This window comes from Malaclemys terrapin, chromosome 13, assembly GCF_027887155.1.
Source record: "Malaclemys terrapin pileata isolate rMalTer1 chromosome 13, rMalTer1.hap1, whole genome shotgun sequence".
Classification (NCBI taxonomy): Eukaryota; Metazoa; Chordata; order Testudines; family Emydidae; genus Malaclemys; species Malaclemys terrapin.
This window is the reverse complement of record NC_071517.1, coordinates 28,697,669-28,720,721: the sequence shown is the minus strand read 5'-3', so window position 1 is coordinate 28,720,721 and position 23,053 is coordinate 28,697,669. Positions and strand designations below refer to the sequence as shown.

Genomic DNA, 23,053 nt, shown 5'->3' with positions numbered 1-23,053 from the left:
CGAGAGGGGATGGATCACTTGATGACTACCTGTTCTGTTCATTACCTCTGTGCACCTGGGATTGGCCACTGTTGGAAGACAGGAAGGATACTGGGCTAGATGGACCTTTGGTCTGACCCAGTATGGCCGTTCTTATGTTCAGTCGCTCTCCATGGCAGCCGGGCGCAGAGTGTGGCAGAGTTGCTTCTGCCTGAGAAAGCCTGGCTCTGAGGCAGCAGCGGCCCACTCCCTGCCCAGGCTCTGCTGCTGGGGACAGAGGCCAAATGAGCTGCCCCCCGACCCATCAAGCATGCTTGACCCCTGCCACTGCCTCACAGCCAGGCTCTCTTTACACATTCAAAACTTTCAAGCCTTTTGGGGCTTATGTAAAATTAGTATCAGAGTAAAAAGAAAACAACAGTACACATGAACTCTCTTAGATTTCCAATAACAAATACACACTCACACATGTGTATTAAGCAAAAGAATCATTAATATTTACAATGAAATACCTGTTAAAACTGTAGGTATTACTACTAAAAATGTAATTCCATATGGTGTGACGTTCCCCTCTGGTGTTGTCTGGACCGGTGATCTGCTAGGCCTCTCCAATCCTTGACTCTGGGAGCCAGCCTTACCCTACTCTGCTGTGAGAACCCCCACTCCTGGGCTGTTCCCACACAGCCTCTGGCATGTAAGCTGCTCCCAGCTACTTGTAACCGAATGACACTAGCCAATATCTCCGGTCCCAGAAACAAGCCTAGGAACCTCCGTCTTGCAGTGTCTAGTTATGCTCACTGGATACTGCAAGCTTATATAAGTTGGTCAATTTAACAAAGAAATTGGTATGTACCAGGCTTGTTATCCCAAGGGGAGTCTCTGACACACTTCAAATCAAATGCACTGCTTCAGGTAGAATAAACAAACAGATTTATTAACTATAAAGGTAGATTTAAGTGATTATAAGTCAAAGCATAATAAGTCAGATTTGGTAAAATGAAGTAAAAGCGAAATGCATTCTAAGCTGATCTTAACACTTTCAATGTCCCACAGTCTGGCTCTCCAGCCAGGCTCTCCTCTTTGATCAGTGGTTCAGTTGCTTGGTGGTGATGGTGTCTGTAGATGTAGGTGGAAGAGAGGGAGCATGGGAAAATGTCTCTCCCTTTGATCATGTCCTTTCTTTCCTCTTGGCTTTGCCCCCCTCCCCCACCCTCTTCAGAGTCAGGTGAGCATTACCTCATTGCAGTCCCAAACTGCCCAAAGAAAGAGGGTGACTCTCTCAGGGATCTAACAGATTCTTTTGTTGCTGCCTAAGACAGTGTCCATTGTTCCTGTGAGACTGGGCTGGGTTTGTCCCATCCATGCCCTGACGAGGTGTGAACTGCCTCTCTGTTCTTGGAGAGTTTTTGCCTGGGCTTGCTTTAAGCTATGAGGATATATTTTCAGCCCCATAACTATATACATGAAATTATAACCTATAACCTTCCTATAACAAGTAATTGTTACAGTAATAACAACACTATAACAACAATGCTCAGTGCATTATGAGCCTTCCAAAGACACCCAACATGACAAACTTTGCATTGGATCCCACACAATCATTTCATAAAGATGAACATGGAGGTGTAGGGTACAGAGCGTCACATATGGCCATACAAATTTAAAATGAAAGGTGTGTGAATAATGTATAAAGATAATATCCCCCTCACCACCACCATCAGTGGGAAAAGTAACAGGTTCTCTGCTGGACAAGGGCCTTGAAGCTTGGCATGAGTTCAGTTAAAGTAAGATAGCCCAGACTGCCCTCCCCAACCCGGTTCCCCTCCACTAACTCCCCACCCCATCTCTGCTCCTCTAAACCCCCCCACCCAGTTCCCAACCCGGCTCCCCTCCCCTAACCCCCTCGACTGACTCCCGAAGCCGGCTCCCCTCCCCAACCCCCCACTGGCCCCTCAATTCAGCTCCCCTCCCCTAACTGCCCCCCCAGCAACCAAAACAGGCTCTCCTCCCCCAACCCCCTACTGGCCCCTCAACCCGGCTCCCCTCCCCCAACCCCATTCCCACCCACTGCCCCCTCAACCTGGCTCCCCTCCCCCAACCCGACCCACTGCCCCCCCAACACAGCTTCCCTCCCCTAAAGTCCCCCACTATTCCCCCCAGCCCGGCCCCCTCCCCCAACCCCCTCAATGCACCCTTCAACCCAGCTGCCCTCCCTCAACCCCCCACAACCTGGTTCCCCTCCCCTATGCCCCCCCCCACGATTGCCTCCACCCGACTCCCCTCCCCTAACCCTCCCCCCACTACCCCCCCGACCCAGCTCTCCTCCCCTAACACTCCTCCCTTGAAACCGCTCCCCTCCCCTAACACTCCCACCACTGTCCCCCTGACCCGGCTCCCCTCCCCAACCCCCCCAACTTCCCCCTTAACCCAGCTCCCCTCCCCTAACACTCCCCCCACTGCCCTCTCAACCCAGCTCCCCTACCCTACCCCGCTTCAACTGTCCCCGCAACCCAGCTCCCCTCTCCTAACACTCCCCACACTGCCCCCTTAACCTGGCTCCCCTCCCCACCCCACCACCAACTGCCACCCCCAACCCAGCTCTCCTCCCCCAACCACCCTACTGCCCCCCTCCGACCCAGCTCCCCTCTCCCAACCCCCTCCACTGGCTGGGGTGACTCCTGGGGCGCCTGGCTGCTCATGGCCCCAGCTGGGTCAGGAACCGGCTCCCGATCATTCTCTTCCAACTGAGCAATCAGCTGTGCCTTGGTGAATCTTCCAATGCGCAGCCCTCTCTCTCTGCACAGCTCTACAATGTCTTTCTTAAGGAGATGGTTATAGGCCATCTCCACACTGTTACCAAGTGGTCACGGACTCACAAACCTGTGCTCTCTCAGCTCCCCACGATCCCTGGGAGGAACCCCTTCAGTACGACAGCCCTTCTCAGGGGTCCACTCTCTCTCGGGGTTAAGCTGTAGGCTCCTACGCCTCCTGGAACTGCACCTCTCTGAGTCTTCAGCACGCCTGCTAATCCCCCTTCACTTTACTGATCCCCAGTCACTTAGTGAGGATGCTTTGTCCAGGAGGTGCAGTTGATCCCACACTGAATCTCCAGCCCAGGCTGCAGTGGAACGGGGACTGTGGCTAAATCCAGACCACAGATCTGGGGTTTAAAAGACCCTTGGAAAGTGGATTCAGTTCTGATGTTCCATGGTTGCCCCTAGAACTGGGACAGAGCAAAAGTGGCCCACAGCTCAGGACGGCAGGTGGTGCTAATAACCCTTAGCTTTTCTCTTAGCTTCTCCTCAGTAAATCGCACAATTAGGAGGGCCTGACATGTGACTTTTGAATACTTGGGCTGGGCCATACTGCCCCAGTTCAAGAGGGGTCTCTGAACAGGAATAGCAGGGACTGCAGGCTAATGTAGTGCCCATCTTTAAAAAAGGGAAGAAGGAGGATCCGGGGAACTACAGGCCAGTCAGCCTCACCTCAGTCCCTGGAAAAATCATGGAGCAGGTCCTCAAGGAATCAATTATGAAACATTTAGAGGAGAGGAAAGTGATCAGGAACAGTCAGCATGGATTCACGAAGGGGAAGTCGTGCCTGACTAACCTAATTGCCTTCTATGATGAGATAACTGGCTCTGTGGATGAGGGGAAAGCAGTGGATGTGTTATTTCTTGACTTTAGCAAAGCTTTTGATACTGTCTCCCACAGTATTCTTGCCACCAAGTTAAAGAAGTATGGGCTGGATGAATGGACTGTAAGGTGGATAGAAAGCTGGCTAGATCGTCGGGCTCAACGGGTAGTGATCAATGGCTCCATGTCTAGTTGGCAGCCGGTTTCAAGTGGAGTGCCCCAAGGGTCGGTCCTGGGGCCGGTTTTGTTTAATATCTTTATTAATGATCTGGAGGATGGTGTGGACTGCACTCTCAGCAAGTTTGCAGATGACACTAAACTAGGAGGCGTGGTAGATACACTAGAGGGTAGGGATCGGATACAGAGGGACCTAGACAAATTAGAGGATTGGGCAGAAAAAACCTGATGAGGTTCAACAAGGACAAGTGCAGAGTCCTGCACTTAGGACGGAAGAATCCCATGCACTGCTACAGACTAGGGACCGAATGGCTAGGTAGCAGTTCTGCTGAAAAGGACCTAGGGGTCACAGTGGACGAGAAGCTGGATATGAGTCAACAGTGTGCTCTTGTTGCCAAGAAGGCTAACGGCATTTTGGGCTGTATAAGTAGGGGCATTGCCAGCAGATCGAGGAACGTGATCGTTCCCCTTTATTCGACATTGGTGAGGCCTCATCTGGAATACTGTGTCCAGTTTTGGTCCCCACACTACAAGAAGGATGTGGAAAAATTGGAAAGAGTCCAGCGGAGGGCAACAAAAATGATTAGGGGTCTGGAGCACATGACTTATGAGGAGAGGCTGAGAGAACTGGGATTGTTTAGTCTCCAGAAGAGAAGAATGAGGGGGGATTTGATAGCAGCCTTCAACTACCTGAAGGGGGGTTCCAAAGAGGATGGAGCTCGGCTGTTCTCAGTGGTGGCAGATGACAGAACAAGGAGCAATGGTCTCAAGCTGCAGTGGGGGAGGTCCAGGTTGGATATCAGGAAAAACTATTTCACTAGGAGGGTGGTGAAACACTGGAATGCGTTACCTAGGGAGGTGGTGGAGTCTCCTTCCTTGGAGGTTTTTAAGGCCCGGCTTGACAAAGCCCTGGCTGGGATGATTTAGCTGGGAATTGGTCCTGCTTTGAGCAGGGGGTTGGACTAGATGACCTCTTGAGGTCCCTTCCAACTCTGATATTCTATGATTCTATGATTCTAGGAGTGAGGGGCACTGGTGGAGCTTGGAATGGGGAGGAGCAAAGGGCTGAGAAGGGACTTGATTTCAGTGTCTGAGTCCTTTCCAGGGGAGAAGAATACTGGGTGCCAACGAGCTTTTCAATCTAGCGGAGAGGGCAGAGCAAGAACTACTGACTGGAAGAGAGAACCAGACCAGATCAGATTGGAAATAAGGCGCCGATTTTGCAGTGGGAGGGTGAGTGATGGTCCCCGGTGAAGGGTGGATTCGCCATCTCTGGGGGGTTTCAGAGCCAGCCTTTGCGGAAGAGGCTTTAGCCAAATGCAGGTAATTGGCTAAGTGCAGGGAGACCTGGGGGAAGTTCTCTGGCCTGTCGAACAGGACGTCGGCCTGGATGATTTGATGGTTCCGTCTGGCCTTACACTCACTCCCACCTGTCTCTTCTTTTCGCTGCCAGTTGTTGCAGTTTTAACATCCCAAATCCAGATTAGCAGCAGGCGGGGAAGGAAGAAGGCGGATTATCTGGTTTCATTCCCAGCAATTGAGTTAATTGGGTTTTAGGTCCGGATTTGGAAGGACTCATTCAACGGTGCTGGCTAAAGAGGCTTGTTCTAAGTGGCACGTGGCTGCGTAGCATGGAGAGCTTTTGGTTTGGCTGCGGGGAAAGTTGAATGGCTTGTCAGAGTTTGGGGTGGTCTAGGAGTCAGGACTCCTGGGTTCTACCCATGCCTCTGGGAGGGGAGTGGGGTCTAGTGGTTAGAGCTGGGAATCAAGACTGTGGGGGGGCATCATGCTGGGCCCTGAATCCCCAGGGGCTGGGCATGGGCTGGGCCCTTCGGGCAGCAGGGAGGGGCCTCGGCTGGTGCTGACAACCCCCCTCTCTCCCCTTTGCAGTCGGTGCAGGTTCTGATCAATGACTTCCAGGGCACCCACCTTCACCTACAAGGCGGCTCACATCTTCTTCATCGACAGTGAGTATCGGGGGTGGGGGATCCCCCAGCTGGGAGCCTGACCCGTGGCACATTGGGGCTAGGGGGTCTCTCTCTGCAGGCAGGCCAATGCGCAGCACCCTGATTACGCTCTGCCCTCCTGCAGGGGGATGCAGGCCAGACCAAACAACCCCACCTATCCCTTCACCCCCACAGGCCTGCCTCCCACCAGCATGACTCTCCGACACGTGCAGCATGCAGCGGGCCTCTGGCTACCATTCCCAGCATGCATTGCTCCATCAGTCCCAACTGGGGTGGGGGGATGGGACACCACCAGAATACCCAGTGTGTCAGAGTCACATCTGCTTCTCCCCATTACAGCAACAGCAGAGCCCAAGTCCCTGTTCCTCCTTGTGCATCATCCAGAGTTGTACACGCCAGTCACTTCCCCCTGAGGGGGGGCTGAGGGCAGGGTGTGCATAGGAGAGATTGTGGTCCCCCCAGCTGCTGATGCTGCAGAAGCTGAGAACCTGGCGTGACTCTGGTTCGGGGGGGGGGGGTTGGACTCATCGTTGACTCCTGTGTGGCCCTGTTGGCTTGCCCAGGTTCCCCACAGGTCTGCAGCACTATTGCCCCTGCTGTGCCCATCCTGGCCCCGTCCGTGAGGGCTGGCGCTGACCTGGGGGTCCTCAGCCCGGTGTGTTGTACTTAAAGTACAGCAAGGGATCTTTTCAGAGGGAATAAGGCAAAACACCACATTTATTAGTAATACATGTATTCACTAACACCGTATCATATCCATATGATATAATATATATATTACACACACACACACACACACACACACACACACTCCGTCTTGTTGTTGTTACCAAATAGCTGCTCCCCTTAACTGCACTGGCCAGGTGAGTTAGATGGGGGAGGGGGTGAAGCCGGGCTTCTGCAGATCTGGATCGATGCTCCCATGTTGACAAGACGAGACCCGGGGTCCTCTGCAAGACACCTCACTTTTATAGCAGCTTCCCTCTCATGCAAATCTGTACCAGATTCAAAATTTGTGTCTGTGTCCATTGGTCCTTTGTGCTGCTTCCTTCTGGGTGTTGTCCCAATGCTGCAAAGAGGGTGTTTCCAAAAGAAGGTGCTGGCTCCTAACACCCCCCACCCCCAGGCCATCAGTATGTCTGCTTGTCTTTAATGAGCCCACTTGACACGTTTTATTGTCCTTGGGTCTGGCTCCCAGCCCCTCTCCAATGGTTGAGGCTGTCTGGAGGTGCTGACTTCCGTGCCTTGCTCATCCACAACTCATTCATTCAACAGGGCAATTGATTAAGAGTGGGGTGGGGGGAGATCTTGTTCTACTGCTAGCAAAAAGACATTTTTCTTCTATCTTATTCTATCCTTAGGGGCTATAACATTATACCAAGGGCAATGCAAAGTTTCTACATGAGGCTTTGATACAAAGTTTCCATATACCAAGGCTCATCAATAGGAGGTTTCTATATGAGGCTTTGATACAAAGTTTCATAAAAACAGTGGTCACACGTGGGTAGACCAACCACAAGGTTATATGAAGAGGCACAATGTAAAGTCATATGAAAATTATCAGAGATTTATCTACATGTGCCTGTCACTCCCACCCACTGCCTTTGCCTTTCAGGATGTCAAGAGTCTCTGTTCAAGGAGCTGAGCAAGTCATGGATCACTAAAGCCATCAAAACCCTCAAGGAGATCAATGTGGCCTTCCTTCCCTATGAGAGCCAGGTGAGGGGTGGCCAGGCTTTGGAGGAGCAGAGCCACGGGGTGAACGGTGATATACGACACCCCACCCTAAGTGTTCGATGTGGCTCAGAGGGGGAACCTTTCCCTTCTAGGGCCCTGGGTTTGACTCCAGCACAGGGCGGCAGGGACTCACCATGGCTGCTCACACCCTTTGAGATGTAGAATCGCTGGCTTAGATGTATGGGGGAGGAGGGCCCTGCCTCCCTGGCTTTACCAGCTCTTACTGATGGTTTATACCAGGCATGCAAGACAGCCCGATACTCCACACACCTGCCCTTTGCCCAACTGCTCCATCCCCTCCTTGTGTCGTCAGTGGATTTCTCCCCTCATGCCCCTGTGGGGCAGGGCTTTGCTGTCAGCCCCATTGCATTGATGGGGAAACTGAGGCACAGAGAGACATGTGCCTGGTCTACACACAAAAGTTTTGTTGATATGGGTTTGTTATGGGGACATGAGAGAGAACATCCCCCCCTGTAACTGATACAGCTGTGCTGGCAGAGCCCCTGGGTAGATGCTGTTACGCTGGCAAAGCAGTCCTTTCGCCACTGTAGCTTATTTCATCTGGGGCACCGGTGCCAGCTGTGCCAAGAGAAGCTTTGGCTGGTATAAGCTGAGTGTGCGTCAGGAGGCTTTGCTGGCTCACCCATCCCATTGCGCCAGCAAACCCTTCATGGGCCGATACTGTTTTATTGGTGTCCAAGCACGTTTGCCCCTATGGCTCTTTCTGTTCGGCCAGTGAAATAAGCGACAGCGGCAGACGTGCATTGATGCCGGGTTTGCCCGTGGCTACGCTGGGGCTTTCGCCAGACTAGAAGCGTGGCCAAGCCCCCTCCCCCAACATTGACTTCTCCAGGGCAGAGACACACCTCTGAGAGCACCGGGAGTCTGCAGCCAAGTAAGGACTTGAACCCGGGGTGTCTTTGTCCCAGGCTGGTGCATGAAGCTCTGGGTCGTTGTCCCTCCACCACAACAGGAGTGGCACTGGCAAAGGGATTTCCCTCACTAGGGGCTTGCTATGGCTCCGCCAGGCCACTGAGCAAGTGAGGAGAAATTCTGATGGGGGATGGCATGCCTGGCAGGGCTAGCGCCATGGGGACCAGGGTCAGAGCTGTTCCATCATTCGGGGGCAGTCAGGCCAGGAGGAGCATATCTAGGGTGAAGACTGCTTTCCGCTGCCCATGGTCCCTCCCTGGCACCCCAGGGGCTGGAGGTTATGGGGGGAAGTGAGCTTGAGTGTGCGGGGAACGTGTGGGGATATTAAAGAAGGTACTAACAGTGATTCCCCCAAGTGACAGTGAACCCCCCATAATTTGTCCCCCACACTTTAAAATCCAACAGGTTCACCAAGTACAAAAATCACTTGGGTCTTCTGTTAAAACATCCTGTTATGCATCCGAAGAAGTGGGCTGTAGTCCACGAAAGCTTATCCTCTAATAAATTTGTTAGTCTCTAAGGTGCCACAAGTACTCCTGTTCTTTTTGCGGATACAGACTAACACGGCTGCTACTCTGAAACCTGTTAAAACTTGTAAACTACTGTCTGTAGAAACCATTGATTGTATCTGTCCTGTGAAAGATACTTTATTACTATATAAAACTTACAAACAAGTTAATTGACTTTGTTCTGGAAGTGAACACTATGTTACGACCCCTGCTGTGAGCCTTATAAGCTGTTAATGGACTCTGTGCGCTTCAGGCAGTTTATTCTGTAATTGACACAATGTAAACAAACGCTATAAGCCCTTAAGTGACTTTCACTTCATTGTATCAGCAACGGCTCCTAGGAACAGACCCCCCCACCCTCTGTGATTAAAGGGCCGGGATTCTCAAATGAATTAGCACACACCCCAAAAGTGGTGGAGACAGTACATTAAAATATGGTTAAGATATGGAATGTATGTTGATGAATGCTTGATGTACATGAATGGTTAGGCAGTTGCCAGCCTAGAAAGGGAGTATCCATCTGCCAAAGAATGTGTCAAGTGGACTTACATTTACAATAAATGTGGCATCTTTGCCTTATCCCTCTTAATAAGATCCTCCTGGATTTTATTCTATTGGTGTAACAAACGCAAGGCGCCAGGGTCTGATCTCTGCCCCCTGCCCCCCAGGTGTACTCCCTGGACAGGCCACAGACCTTCCCCAACTGCTTCAGCTCCCACCGCTCCTCGGACAAGAACAAGCAGCTGGAGATGCTGGCAGAGCAGATTGCCACATTGTGTGAAACCCTGAAGGAGTATCCAGCCATCCGCTACAGGAAGTGAGTGTGCCCAGGGGGAGGGATACCCGGCCATCCCTACAGGAAGTGAGTGTGCCTGGGGGAAGGGGTACCCAGCCATCCCTACAGGAAGTGTGTATGCCCCTGGGGCAGGAGCTGTTTCTGACCCACAGGGTTTGTCTTTGCTGCAGGGACCATGAAGATAACTTCCTCCTGGTGCACGCTGTGCTGGCCAAACTCAAGGCATTCAAGGCATACGAGCCCAGCATGGGAGAGGTGAGTGAGCTGTGCCGGCCATGCCCTCGCCATGGGACAGACCCGCGGGGGGAAGGGGAGCACATGAGAAGTAGAAGGGAAGAGTGATTTAGAACCTGCTCGGAGATCCTGGCAGGCGGAGGGGTGGGGTCTAGACCCCCTTGGAGATCCTGAGGGGTTGGCAGAAAAATAGCATTCCCTGTGTGGTTGGACTAATGGCCCCAGCCCTTCTCTAACACTGGCCATGGGCAGATCTCAAAGTGCTCTACAAAGGCCAGTGTCCTTATCCCCTCTCTACAGATGGGGAAACTGAGGCCCTGACTGGGGAAGTGTGTGCCCAGCACAATCTCTCTGTTTATAAATGGGGCAGTTCGGTCACAGAACTAAGCTTCGCACACAGAGCCTCTTCCACACCTGGACACTCCTGTCTGTGTGCGCTCCTACACCCATCCCCATGGTATCGGAACCTCACTAATGAACTCAGCCTCCCAGGGGAGGCAGGGTGGCCTGTGTTACAGATGGGAAACTGAGGCATGCAGGGAGCCTGTCAGAGCAGGAATAGAACTCAGCTCTCCCGAGCCTTAGCCACAAGTCAGCCCTGGCCTGTGGGCTTCCCCCAGCTCCTGCCGTCCCCGTCCCACTCCCAGCAGAGGGGAGCTGCAAACCCACCCTGCCCTGGATTCTTGCACGGGAAACCCAGTGCCTCCTGTCCCCCTAGGAGAAGCAGTGATGTAAAATCCAAGGCCTGCCCAGATCTCTCCCTCCTGTTGCTTTTGCTCTTGCTTCCAGCCTTTGCTGAGCTGCTGGGAGACTGTGTACCTGTGACCAACTGGAAATGTTTGTAATATCTTAATCCAATGCGTGCCTCAGTTTCCCCTATATGTTTCAAAGCTTCTCTGGTGGGGGGTGGGGGGGAAGGACTCTCAGGGAAGATAGGAGTCATGGGGGGGGGTGTCACCTCCCTGTCTTGGTGAAATGAAGAGAATCGGACCCAGATCAGCCTGGGGGCCAGAAAGACCGTGCCAGCTCCAATGGCTCCTGGCTGGATGCTCCCAGCAGGGAATCGGAGCAGGGCCCCCAGCTCGAGAACATAGGGTTGGGAAGGTTTGAGCTGGGGGATAAGTGGGGGAAGTTGGGAGCTCTTGCCTGAGAACTGACCAAGGTCAGACCGAGGCCTGGTCTACACGAGGCAATTGGGTCGGTGTAACTGCGACGCTTGGGGGTATGAGAAAGGCGGCGTCACTGAAGTGACGCAGCTGCAGTGGTTTGCATGTAGACAGGTCCTGAGTGAGAGACCTGGAGCCTGAAAACAGGTTTCGCTGCAGCTCAGCCGGGCTCTGGGCTGACCAGAACGGCCTCTTGCTTTAACCTTCAGTGGGCTGGGCTGCCCGGGCTGGGGTCCAGGTGCCTAAGAAACCCAACTGTTCTGACTACTCTGCGGGAGTGGCCCTGTCATCTGGGCTGAGGGGCGTTGGGCCCTGCGGAGTGGACGGGTCTCTACCAGGGTCTGTCTCAGCTGGACTCGCTGGGCAGGGCTCATGGGGTGAAGCCCAGCGGTTCAGTCTCAGGAGGTGGGGAGGCTGTGGCCTGTCCTGGAGGAAGAGAGAGACCTGCTGGGGTCTGACACAGCAAAGGGCTTCCTCCCAGAGACTTCCACAGCTGAGGCCCTGGCACCGACCCTGTGGATCCATGAGCGCACCTTTCCTTTCTACTTTCTCATCCACCGAGGCAGTGTTGCCTAGTGGATAGAGCCCTGGACTGGTTTGGGAGACCGGGATTCTATTCCTAGCAGGGTGACCTTGGGCAAGTCACCTCCCCTATTTGTGCCTCAGTTTCCCCATCTGTAAAATGCGGATATTGATACCAGTCTCGGGCAAGGGGGCTCCCTCTGGGATAGCTGGCTGCTGTGGCACAGATGCTCTGTAACTCACAGCTGGCAGCACAGGCCTGCCTCCAGAGGGAAGCCTGGCACACACCTGGCTGCCCAAACAATCTACCCAGGGAAGGGATGCTTGTTAACCACCGGAGCTACTTGCTGCAGCAGAGCTGGCTCCAGCCTGCAGCCCCCGTCTGATCTGTACTATTCTCAGGAATTGAGAGCGGTGCTGGGGAGGGCAAAGTCCTGCTCCGTGCACAGCCTGCTCCTCTGAGCCCCCCCGCAGGGATATTCCTGAGGCTCTTGCCAAGCCTCCCTGTCACAGATGTAAGCATTATCCCCATGTTACACGGGGGAAACTGAGGCATGGAGCAGCATGCCAGGAGTAGGTGGCAGAGGCAGGAATAGGAGCCAGGACTCCTGACTGCCCAGTCCCCTTCAATAGAATCCAGACAGCACGCCCACCGCGGGGCCAGGAGTGCAGACTCAAGCCCCTGCTCTCAATACAATGCTGGCTCCATGCTGCACAATCCCGGCTGGCCAGTCCAGTGTGCCCCTGCCTTGCCAGCTGGCACAGAACCCCAGGGTCTCTTGTAGCATGGCCTCTAGCAGTCAGATCTCCAAAGCCACCCAGCCAGCAGCCACGGTGCCATGGGGCCTTGTCTGCACTAGTCCCTCTTGCCTTGATGTTTCCCAGCTGCCTCCCTCTGCAATGGGGTGACAGCCCTGCCCAGTTCCACATGCATGGGGGGGGGGGCAGGATGCAGCAATGATAGTGTTACAGTGGTGGGGGACAGATACTCCTCCAAGAGAGGTGCTCACCCGTCAGCCTCAACCCATTTACCCAGAGGCTGTGGAGACCTGCCAGGCGGGTGGGTGGTGGCTGGTCTTATGTTCTGCTCCCGAGTGTGGCTGAAAATCGGGCCACGTACTGAGGTGGGACAGTTGGGGAAGCATCGGGCTGTACGTCCCAGGCCCCCCTGACTGTCTGTGCTACCCAGCGAAGAGCAGATGCATCCCCTTGCCGAGGTGCTCCTGGGTGGGCTTGGGTTCCACTGGGGCTGCTGGAGCCAGTTTCAGAGCCGTCTGCCATGGGAGCGCAGGGCTGGTCTCCTATCACCACCTGTTGCGCCAAGAGGGCAGTGCATGCTGATCAGTCAGGGAGCGGGGGCTGGGCCAGCCCCCCCCCCCATGATGTGGGTCTGAGATGCTGACCATTTGAGGGGTCTCTGTCCAACTGGATGCCGGGGGCCACCCAGGCTGGGAGTGGGGAGCTAGAGCCTCATATGGGGTCCCAGCTCAGATGCAAGGTGGGGCATAGGGATAATGTTCCATTGTCCCCCTCTGGGATCTTGTATCAAAGAGTCTCTGGGCTGGTGTTGGTTAATGATAGACTAGTCAGGGCCTTCTGGTGTAGTTGCCCCCCTCCCCATGCAGCATATGGAGCAGGGGCAGTCGGGGGGCTGACTTGTAAGGGGCATGCTCCCGTTGGTAGAGAGGCACGAGCAGAGAGCATGCTTGGGGGGCGGGCATTGCTATTTGCACGAGGGGCAGGTGGCCCGTCCCTGCAGGGGGCGTTGCAGCGCAGCTGGGTGGGGAGTTCTCCCTGCCAGTCAGGGCGGGACCCCAGGGCATGTCCCAGCTAGCTTGGGGGCTGTCTCTTGGCTTCCCCCTGGGGTTGGGGGCTGGGCTGCAGAGAGGGCAGGTGGTGAAGTTTGAGGCCACCTGGGCCCATTGGATTGTGCCATGTAAGCCAGGCCAGGACCCCTCTGCCGGAGCAGGGGGTGACGGGTCTCTCTCTCCTTTGCTCCAGGGCCCCGACAAAGCCCGCTCTCAGCTGCTGATTGTGGACCGGCGCTTCGACCTGGTGTCCCCACTGCTGCACGAGCTCACCTACCAGGCCATGGCCTACGACCTACTCAGCATCGAGAACAACACCTACAAGCAGGGCCTGGCTGCCAGCAGCGGGCGCCCCGCACTCCTCCTCAGGCGGGCTGGGGGGGATGTGACCCAGGCACCGGCACTGCTCCGCAGCCCCTACACTCGGAGGAGGGGTGCCGCAGCCTGACTCCCTCTCCCCTCCCCTGCAGGTATGAGATGACGGGCATCAGCAACTCTCGGGAGAAGGAGGCGCTGCTGGACGAAGACGATGAACTCTGGGTGCAGCTATGCCACATGCACATCGCTGACGTCTCCAAGTGAGCGTGCTCAGCCCTGCCCCTGACATGCCCCTCCGTGTCCCACCCATCCTCTAGATATGCCTCTCCGTGCCCCACCCAGGGCCGGGACCCATCCCCTCCCAGACACACCACTCCGTGCCCCACCCAATGCCTAGTGCCGTGACCCGCTACACTCCCCCTTCAGCACAGCTCTCCCCTCCCCACCCAGTGCCGCCACCTCCTACCCCCACTTTGGCAAAGACCTTCCCTCCCCACCCACTGCCAGAACTTCCCCCCTCGGACACACCTCTCCCACCCAGTGCCAGGACAGCCAACCCCATTGACACACCCCTCCCCCTTTTTTCCAGTGCCGGGACTTCCCCCATCCTCTCCTTCAGATACACCCCTCCCCACTCTGGGGCTCCCTCGGACACACCCCTCCCCTTCCCTTCCCACCCCGTGCTGGAACCCCACTCCCCTTGGATGCACTCCTTTCCCACCCAGTGCAGGGACCCCCCCCCCGCAACACACCTCTCTCCTGCTCAGTGACAGGACTCCCCCTCCCCCTCCCCCCCACTGCTGGGGCCTGTCCCTCAGACATGATTCTCCCTGAGTGCTGAGACTCCCTGGACCCAGCCCCTCTCCCCAAAGGACCCCTGAGCACTCCCTTCCAGAGCAACTGTCTGCATCTCCTCTTGGGGATCCCCCTGGACACTGTCTTCCCCCGATCCCAGGATCTCCCCATGCACCTCATAGCCCCCTTGAGTGAGTCCCTCACTGACCTCCTGCTGGGCCTGCCTCTGCCCTCAGCCCCCGCCCCCAGCAGGGCACCAGGAGCCCCCAGAGGTGCACTGAACTCTCTGCCTTGGGGTAACTTAGGAAGAGGCACCCCCCACCCCCACACGCCCCATCTGAGGCTGTCAAGGCAGAGAACCCTGGTGCCCGTGGGGCAGGGGCTCCATCCCTTGTAGCATAGGACAGGGTTCCCCCTACCTCTAAGGCAGTGCCTGGCTCCAGCCTGACCCCTCTCCCTGCTGCAGGAAGGTGACGGAGCTGCTGCGCACCTTCTGTGAGAGCAAGAGGCTGACCACGGACAAGGTGCGGCAGGGGCTGAGGGGGGGAGGAGCGATTGGGGAATCCAGGCCAGAGGGACAGGGGGACCCATCCCACTGCTTCTTATGGGGAGGAGAGGCTGCCCTGCTGCCTTAAGAGGGGTTGGTGTGGGGAGGGGGGGCTGTCCCATTGCTCCCAGGGTTTGCCTGTAAAGGGCTAAGAGGTGTATGTGGAGCCCCCTGCCCCCCAGCCAGAGCTCTGGAGCTCCCCACGGTGGGGGAGGGTGGAGGCCCATGGGGCGGGGTCAGACAGCAGGATCAGGGCTGCGCATGGAGAGCTGGAGCGAGCCAACGCTGGCATCTTCCCAGCCCGCTGCCGCTTTACACCTCGAGGGTTGCTCGGGTTCCCGGCTCTTTCCAGCTGGCCTGGGAAGAGCAGGTCTAATCCAAGCTGCAGCCATGCCAGGCCTGTGCTACCCGATTTTGAACATGGCGTGAGTGACCCACCCTGGCCCTGGCACGCGTGGCTGGGCTGCTGCGGCTGTCCCCAGGCGAGGCCTCTGCCCTGCAGGGGGCCCCAAGCACTGGGTGGGGCTGGGATCTCACCACCACCTCCCCCCAGACCAACATCAAGGACCTGTCTCAGATCCTGAAGAAGATGCCCGAGTACCAGAAAGCGCTGAACAAGGTAATGCAGCTGGAGCTGTTAGTGGGCGGGGTGCAGGGCATTCAGTGGGGTTGATGGGGGCGCAGGGTGCTCTGTGAGGTTGGTGAGGGACAGTAGGGACTCACTGGGGGGCAGGGCACTCTGGGGGGGCTCTGTCCAGGTCTAAGCAGGAGTCCTGCCCCAGTGATGGGACTGCCTTACTGCCTGATGAGAGCTGCTGACCTGTCCCTTCGGGCAAAGCCATTTTCCTTCCAGGTGCCCTCCTGATCCTCCCCTCCAGCTGCCCCACTCCATCCCAGAGGTGGCTGCACATCAGTGCTGGGCAAAACAATCCCTATATACTCGGCTTACACAGACGATTGGGGTTACTCCTTTGGCCAAGGGGCCCTCCTTGGGGGCTGGGGGGTGCGGGTGCCCTAGACCAGCTGGTGATGGGGTGCCACAGTAAACTCCCCCATGCACCGGTCTCTCCCCGCAGTACTCCACGCACCTGAACCTGGCCGAGCACTGCATGCGGCACTTCAAAGGGACGGTGGAGAAACTGTGCAGCGTGGAGCAGGTGGGTCTGTGGGCAGAGCCTGGCTGGGGGGCAGAATCTGGCTCATGAACTCAGCCCGGAGAGAGGGGTCTCAGACCCGCAGGCTCGCTGGAGCCAGGGCCAGCCCCCCATGCAGCACCGGGGGTGCAGAAGGGAGACATGGGGCTCGGGTTACTCCCAGGGGGCCCATTACTCACCCCAAGGGGAGCTGACCCCAGGGAGGAGGGGGCCCTGGCACAGGGGGTAGGCGAGCTGTGGTCCATGGGGCCGTCTCATCCCCCATCCCACTGTGGGGGCGGGAGGAAGCGGCGCGACCTGACCTGGGCCTTGTGTGTGCGCTCTCCTTCCCCCCAGGACCTGGCCATGGGGATGGACGTGGATGGGGAGATGATCAGGGACCCCATGAAGATCATCCTGTCCGTCCTGCTGGACCTCAGCACGCAGGCCTATGACAAGATCCACATCATCCTGCTCTACATCTTCCTGAAGAACGGTAATGCCACAGGCCTGCAGGGGGCAGCACTGGGGGGCCTGCTTCTGCAGGGGGCGCTCCTGGAGGCGGAACCCAGGCCTGTGGGGCAATAGCACCGCTCAGACTGGCACGTCCCCCAGCCATGCAGGGCGCCTCCCAGCCAGCCCGTTTCCCAGGGCCTGTGTCCAGCCTGGCTCTACGGCCCTGTCTCCCCTCTGCCCACCTCTCGGTGCCTGCAAGCCAGCCAGTGCGCCACACCCACGCTCCGCACTGCCCCCTGGGGTCGGATCTGGCGGCCTTTGCTGCCTGCTGCTGCCTTCCGAGCAGTGTCCACCCTCCACGCTCCCCCCAGCCCATTCTCTGCAGGGAGGGGAAATGGAGAGACAAACATCTGGAGCGGCCCCCCAGCCCATTCTCTGTAGGCAGGGGGGATGGAGATGCACACCCCGAGCGGCGCGCCCCCTGCCCCGGCCCGTTCTCTGCAGGCTGTTCAGATACCATGTTCTGTCTCTGAGCCCCCTGCGACCAGTTCCCTGCCCACCCCTTGTGTCATCCCTGTACCAGCTACCTGCTTCGTGCTGCATCCAGCCCCTTCCCGCAGCTCTTCAGGGCCTGGGGAACCTCCCTGACCCTGCCACTTGGCACAGTCCCTCTTCCCCCATTGGTTCCTGCCCCATGCTGGCTCGGTGGGGCAGGGCCCTGCTCCAGGGCCCTTCCTGTAACCCTGCTCAGGCACTGCCCCTGCGCCCATTGCCCAGGCCAGGGTGCCCTCATGTGGCTCCTCTGGCTGCCCAGTTTCCTGGCCAGGGGGCGCTGTGGAGTTGCCAGGCCTTCCCCTCTGCACTAAGCAGCAGTAAATGGTTTTGGGGGGGCCGGAGGGGGAGGGTGCATGTTGCACCTGACTGGCTGCAGGAGGGGGAGCCCAGATTAGGGGGAGAGGGGCTCCCACTGCACTGCCAGGGGGGAGCTAGAGAGACCCCTGCCTGCAGCACCTGAGGGAACCTGTGGAGGGAGGAGCAGCAAGAACCTAAATTCGATCATTAACTATGTGGGGTCCAGCTGGTTAGAGTGGATGGTGGGAGCCAGGTCTCCTGGGTTCTAGCCTCAGCTCTGGGAGGGCAGTGGGGTCCAGTGGGATAGAGCTGGGGGGCTGGGAGCCAGGACTCTTGGGTTTACCCCCCGCTCTGAGAGGGGTGGGAAGAGCAGGATTTCAGGATTTGATTGGGGAACTAGGACTCCTGGGGCCACGGACTGAATATGCCTGGGCTGTGGGTGTGTCCCAGGGGTGCTAGTGCTGACCTGTCTCTCTCCATGCAGGTGTGAGCAAAGAGAACCTCACCAAGCTGATCCAGCATGCCAACATCCAGCAGCAGGGCAACATCATCAACAACATGCAGTTCCTGGGCACCTCCCTCATGCCTGAGGTAAGGGACTGGGGCCAGGAGCCAGCAGCTGTACTCATGCCAGTGGGCAGATCTGTGCTGCACAGGGAAGCCCAGGCCATCCTGTGGGTGCCCCTATGGCAATCACCTACTCCCAGCACAGAGGTGACCTCTGCCCCTGTACAGTGGGGTGATGCCCTCCCCATATGAGGGTGACCCCAGGGCCGGTGCTACCATTAAGGCAAACTAGGCGGTTGCCTAGGGCGCCAAGATTTGGGGGTGCCAAAAAGCGGTGCCCCCAATTTTTTTTACAGCGTTCCTGGGCTGGGCTGCCGGCGGCGCGCTGACACATGCGGCTCAGACTCCCTCTCCCAGTCCAGCGGCCGCTCCACTTCTCCCACCTCCCAGGCTTTTGGCGCCAAACAGCTGTTTGGTGCCACAAGCCTGGGAGGGGAGGAGAATTAGAGCGGGGGCAGCGTGCTTGGGCAGGAGGTGGAGCAGAGGTGAGCTGGGATGGGGAGCTGCCACATGGCTCCCCGGAGGTGGGAGTGGGAGCTGCTGTGGGGGGGGCGCCTCAGGGTGTGGGGGGGCGGGGGCTGCTGCAGGGCTGGGGGGGGCGCAAGGTGGAAGTTTCGCCTAGGGCGTGAAACTTCCTTGCACCGGCCCTAGGTGACCCCCGAGTTACTCCCCATTTGGGATGACCTCTTCTGCCCCTGCAGAGGACCCTGGGGGTCAGGACCTCAGATCGCCAGGAAGCTGGAGCTGGTAACCACTGCATGGGGTGGCCATGCGGCGAATGGGGGGAAGCGGCTCTGTTCTCCCATCAGTCTCTCTCCCCTCCTCTCTCTCTCCCTCGCTCGGTGATCCATTCTGTTCTTTTCTCTGCCTCTCCCCTGCCAGCCCGGCTGGAGTGACTCAGGTAGGCCGTGCTCTCCCTGTCTGCCCCCGTTCCCACCCCGAACCCCCTCCCTGCTGCTTTTCACCCCCTTTCCCTTCCTCCCTCAAAGCGGGCAGCTGTGACCCAAGGGGAAGGTGCGGCTGGAGTCCACCTACCCACTCTCCCGCTGGACCCCCAGGCTCAAGGACGTCATGTAGGGTTACCATACATCCGGATTTTCCCGGACATGTCCGGCTTTTGGGGGCTCAAATCCCCGTCCGGGGGGAAATCCCCAAAAGCCGGGCATGTCCGGGAAAATCGGGAGGGCTTGGCCCGGGCCTCTTTGGCCGGGGCCGGGGGCATGGTGCTGGGCCGGGCGCGCGGGGCCGGGCCGGGCCGGGCGCACGGGGCCAGGCGGGGAGCCGGGAGCCGGTCCGGGCCCGCGGGGCCGGGAGCCGCGGGGGGTCCGCGGGGCCGGGAGCCGGGGGGTCCGCGGGGCCGCGAGCGGGGGGGTCCGCTGGGCCGGGAGGTCCGCGGGGCTAGGAGCCGGGGGGTCCGCTGGGCCGGGGGGCCGGGGGGGCCGCGAGCCGGGGGGTCCGCGGGTCCGGGAGCGGGGGGGTCCGCGGGGCCGGGGGGTCCGCTGGGCCGCGGCGCGGGGGGTCCGCGGGGCCGCGAGCCGGGAGGTCCGCAGGGCCGGGAGGTCCGCGGGACCGGGGGGTCCGCTGGGCCGGGGGTCCGGGGGGTCCGCTGGGCCGCGGCGCCGGGGGGTCCACTGGGCCGGGAGGTCCGCGGGACCGGGAGCGGGGGGGTCCGCTGGGCTGGGAGGTCCGCGGGGCCGGGGGGTCCGCTGGGCCGCGGGGCCGGGGGGTGCGCCGGGCCGCCGGGGGCCGGCAGTGCTGGGCGGGCTGGGGGTGGTCGGCCGGGGCCGGCACCCCAGGGCCCGAGCCGACCCAGGCTGGAGCCGCCGGTGGGCCAGCCTGGGCCGCGCCTCCTCCCCCCACACCCCCCCTTACCTGCTACAGGCTTCCCGCGACTCAAATGTTCGCGGGAAGCAGGGAGGGGGCGGTGACTTTGGGAGGGGGCGGAGTTGGGGTGGGGGCGTGGGCGGGGCTGGGGGCGGGGCCGGGGCCCCTGGGAGTGTCCTCCATTTGGAGGCACAAAATATGGTAACCCTAACGTCATGGAGGTACCCGGCCATCTGCTTCCTGGCTTTGGGGGTGGGGGTCACACCTGGCAGGCTGGGCCCAAGGGAGAGGGGTTGGTTTGGGGTCAGCCATGTGTAGAGCCCTGCATATCTGCACAACATTTCTGCAGATAGTGGATCGGCTGCAGATACAACCGGGCCGGGCTCTACTCCCCAGCAGCGCCTGGCCCGCGGCATCCAGCTCAGGCAGCCAGTGGCTGGGCGACAGGTCAAAGTCAGGGCTGGCTGGCACCCACTCGCCTTGCCATGCTGAGCAGCATCAGCGTCCCCACGAGCTCCTAGGGAGCAGGATTTGGGATTGGAGCAGGCGGGACCCCAGCACCCCACCCCTCCACCCCACAGTGATGCAACATGCTCTGCTGCTCCCGTGTACTGTCATTCATGACCCCCCAGGAGCAGCACGTGATGAGACCACCCAGCCCCCGCCCCTTCCCCCCAGCCACCGCCCCTTCCACGCTGCCCCTTCCCCCCCCCCGCCGCCACCCCCTCTGCACTGCCCCTTCTCCTCGAGATCCTGCCCCCGCGCGGCCCCTTTCTCCCAGCCTCCAGCCCCTCCGTACTGCCCCTTTTCAAGATCCAGCTGTCGTGCTGCCCCTTACCCCCATCCCCTCAGCACTGCCTCTTCCTTGCAAGATCCCTTCCTCCTGCACCTCGTTAGCCCTTCTAAGGGCTTGCTGCCGGCTAGGGGATCATGGGCTGATGCACATCCACATTTTTGTATCCGCGCAGGGCTCTAGCCATGTGAGGGGCTCATCAGAGAGTCTTCTCCTGCTGCCATCCTTAGGGGTCTTAAATCATAGACATGAGTGCAGGGGAGTTGTCTTACCCGGTGCTGAGATGCTGCCACCTCCGGGGTGGGGCACGGGTGGTTTATACAGGGGTCCCACACCGAGGCTGAATTCTTCCTGAGTGGCAGGCAGCTGTTAACAGCCGCACAGCAGCACTGCCTAAGAGTCTAGGGCAGGAGGTGATCAGTGTGTGGGGCTGGAAGTGCAGGGGATCCAGGCAGCACACTGTCATGACTGGCACTGGAATCTTAATGGCCAGCAGGGTCCTTGGCCTAACCTGCAGTGAGGAGCAGCTGTTTGATGTTCATCTAAGGATGAACTCCTGCAGCACGGTACTGGTTACTGACTGACCGGTGAGAGCGACTTCTGCAGAGCCCCAACCGACTCCCTGCAGTACAGAGCCCCCTAGTGCTGCACTGGGGCCAACACTGACTGCCAGGGGAAAGTGGCCCCTGCTGAGCCCCCTGCCCGCTTCCTGTAGTACAGCGCCCCCTAGCACCGCACTGGGGCCAGCACTGACTGCCAGGGGAGAGCGCGCCCTACAGAGCCCCCAAACCATTCCCTGCAGCGCAGCGCCCCCTAGCGCTGCACTGGGGCCAGAGAGCACCCTCTGCTGACTCTCTAGCACCCCCCAGCACCTAGTGGCTTTTCTTTAGACGTCTCCTATCCAAGCGCTGCCTGGGCCCAACCCTGCTTGGTTTGTGAGAAGTGACATGATCGCTCCTTCCCCCCACCCTTGCTGTGGGCTAAGCCCCCATTGCCCTCCCCTGTGGGGCACTCCTCAAGGGGGTGGGGGGGCCAGTGTAGCTGCCTCCAACCTCCAGGCCAAGAATTAACCCCCCTGCCTGAGCTCCTGTCCCTGGCAGATCACAGGCGGGGGGCTCCAGTGCTGTGATGGTTCCTCCTGTGGGATTTTGGGGCAGGCAGTTGCGGTAGCCTCAATCCTGTGCTTAATCCAATCAGGGGCGCTTTAAGCTTCCCTGTACAAGTCAACGCAGCGGATTAATGTAAAAGCCCCTATTATGTTGCATTAGGATGTATCATAGCCTGGGCCCCCTGCGTGGCTGGGACACACCTCATGGGGCAAGAGGCAGGGACTGGATCTGCCCACAGAAGGGAAGGGGCACTGAGGACAGCCCCCTGCCTCCCCGCCCCCAAGTGAGGGGCGCTGGATCCGGCTGCAGGAGGTCCCTGCCCTCCCCATAACGGTGGATGGGTGGGGAGTTCACAGCAGGGCACTGAGCAGCTGAGGGGGAGGTGGGGAGATGGGGGGGCATCACGGGAGGAGTCAGCATGCTCTTTGCTGGCTCCCTATGCCCCACCCTGGAAAGGGGGCCCCAGGCTGCTCCCCCAGGGACTGTCAATCATTCAGTGAGGAGCCTCCCCAGCCCCTGCCCGCCAATGGGGCCCGGCTTGGCTCCCACGTCCAAGGTTCCTGCTGCTTGTCCCCTGCTGACCTGTCCTCCCCCCACTCCTCAGGACATCATTGAGGACAAACTGGACAAGAAGCTGTGGCCCTTCGTGTCAGACCCGGTCCCTGCCACCATCTCCCTGGCTGCTGTCAGCTAAGGCTGAGCCTGGCTGGGCTGTGGGGGACAGAGCCCTGACAGCCCCCCCCCAGCCCCGGGTGTAGGCACCTCTGTGCCTGGGAGTGCGTGGCCAGGACCCTGCCCTCTATGGGGGAGAGGGTGCCCAAGAGCCTGGAGCCCTGGACCCCTCTCATCATGTCCCCCACACCCCAGCAGTCCCTCAGCCCCCGCTTCGGGCAGTGCCCACCCCTCCGCCTGGCATTCCCTCAGCGAGCCCCTGGTATCCACACTGCCCCTCTCTCCTCCCCCAGCGCCCGCTTCGGGCATTGGCACAAGAACAAGGCAGCAGCCGAGTACTGGATGGGCCCTCACCTCATCATCTACGTGCTGGGTGGGGTGTCCATGTCTGAGATGCGCTGCGCCTATGAAGTGACCCAGGCCACGGCGGGCAAGTGGGAGGTTGTGATCGGTGAGTGGGGTGAGTCCTGGGGGAAGGGCGGCTGGAATGCCCAGGTCAGGGACAGTCTGGACCCCCTGGGAGG

The 23,053-nt window shown here is 58.9% G+C and overlaps 1 protein-coding gene across 1 annotated transcript; it reads left to right on the top strand.

Moving 5' to 3' along the window:
* The first annotated feature begins 5,700 nt into the window (after positions 1–5,700).
* Positions 5,701–22,551, top strand: LOC128847894 (syntaxin-binding protein 2-like). Its single transcript, XM_054047625.1, has 12 exons — positions 5,701–5,758; positions 7,374–7,477; positions 9,606–9,754; positions 9,904–9,988; positions 13,657–13,832; positions 13,934–14,041; positions 15,043–15,100; positions 15,677–15,742; positions 16,200–16,280; positions 16,614–16,752; positions 18,049–18,155; positions 22,462–22,551. Exons 1-12 carry the CDS (start codon positions 5,701–5,703, stop codon positions 22,549–22,551), a joined length of 1,221 nt encoding a protein of 406 aa, XP_053903600.1.
* The last annotated feature ends 502 nt before the right edge of the window (positions 22,552–23,053 follow it).

Excerpts from the sequence above, each read along its gene's own strand:
- LOC128847894 (XM_054047625.1), top strand. The coding sequence starts at position 5,701 with ATGACTTCCAGGGCACCCACCTTCACCTACAAGGCGGCTCACATCTTC. Across the intron at positions 9,989-13,656 it reads ACGAGCCCAGCATGGGAGAG|GGCCCCGACAAAGCCCGCTC; the intron begins GTGAGTGAGCTG and ends CCTTTGCTCCAG. Across the intron at positions 18,156-22,461 it reads GCACCTCCCTCATGCCTGAG|GACATCATTGAGGACAAACT; the intron begins GTAAGGGACTGG and ends CCCACTCCTCAG.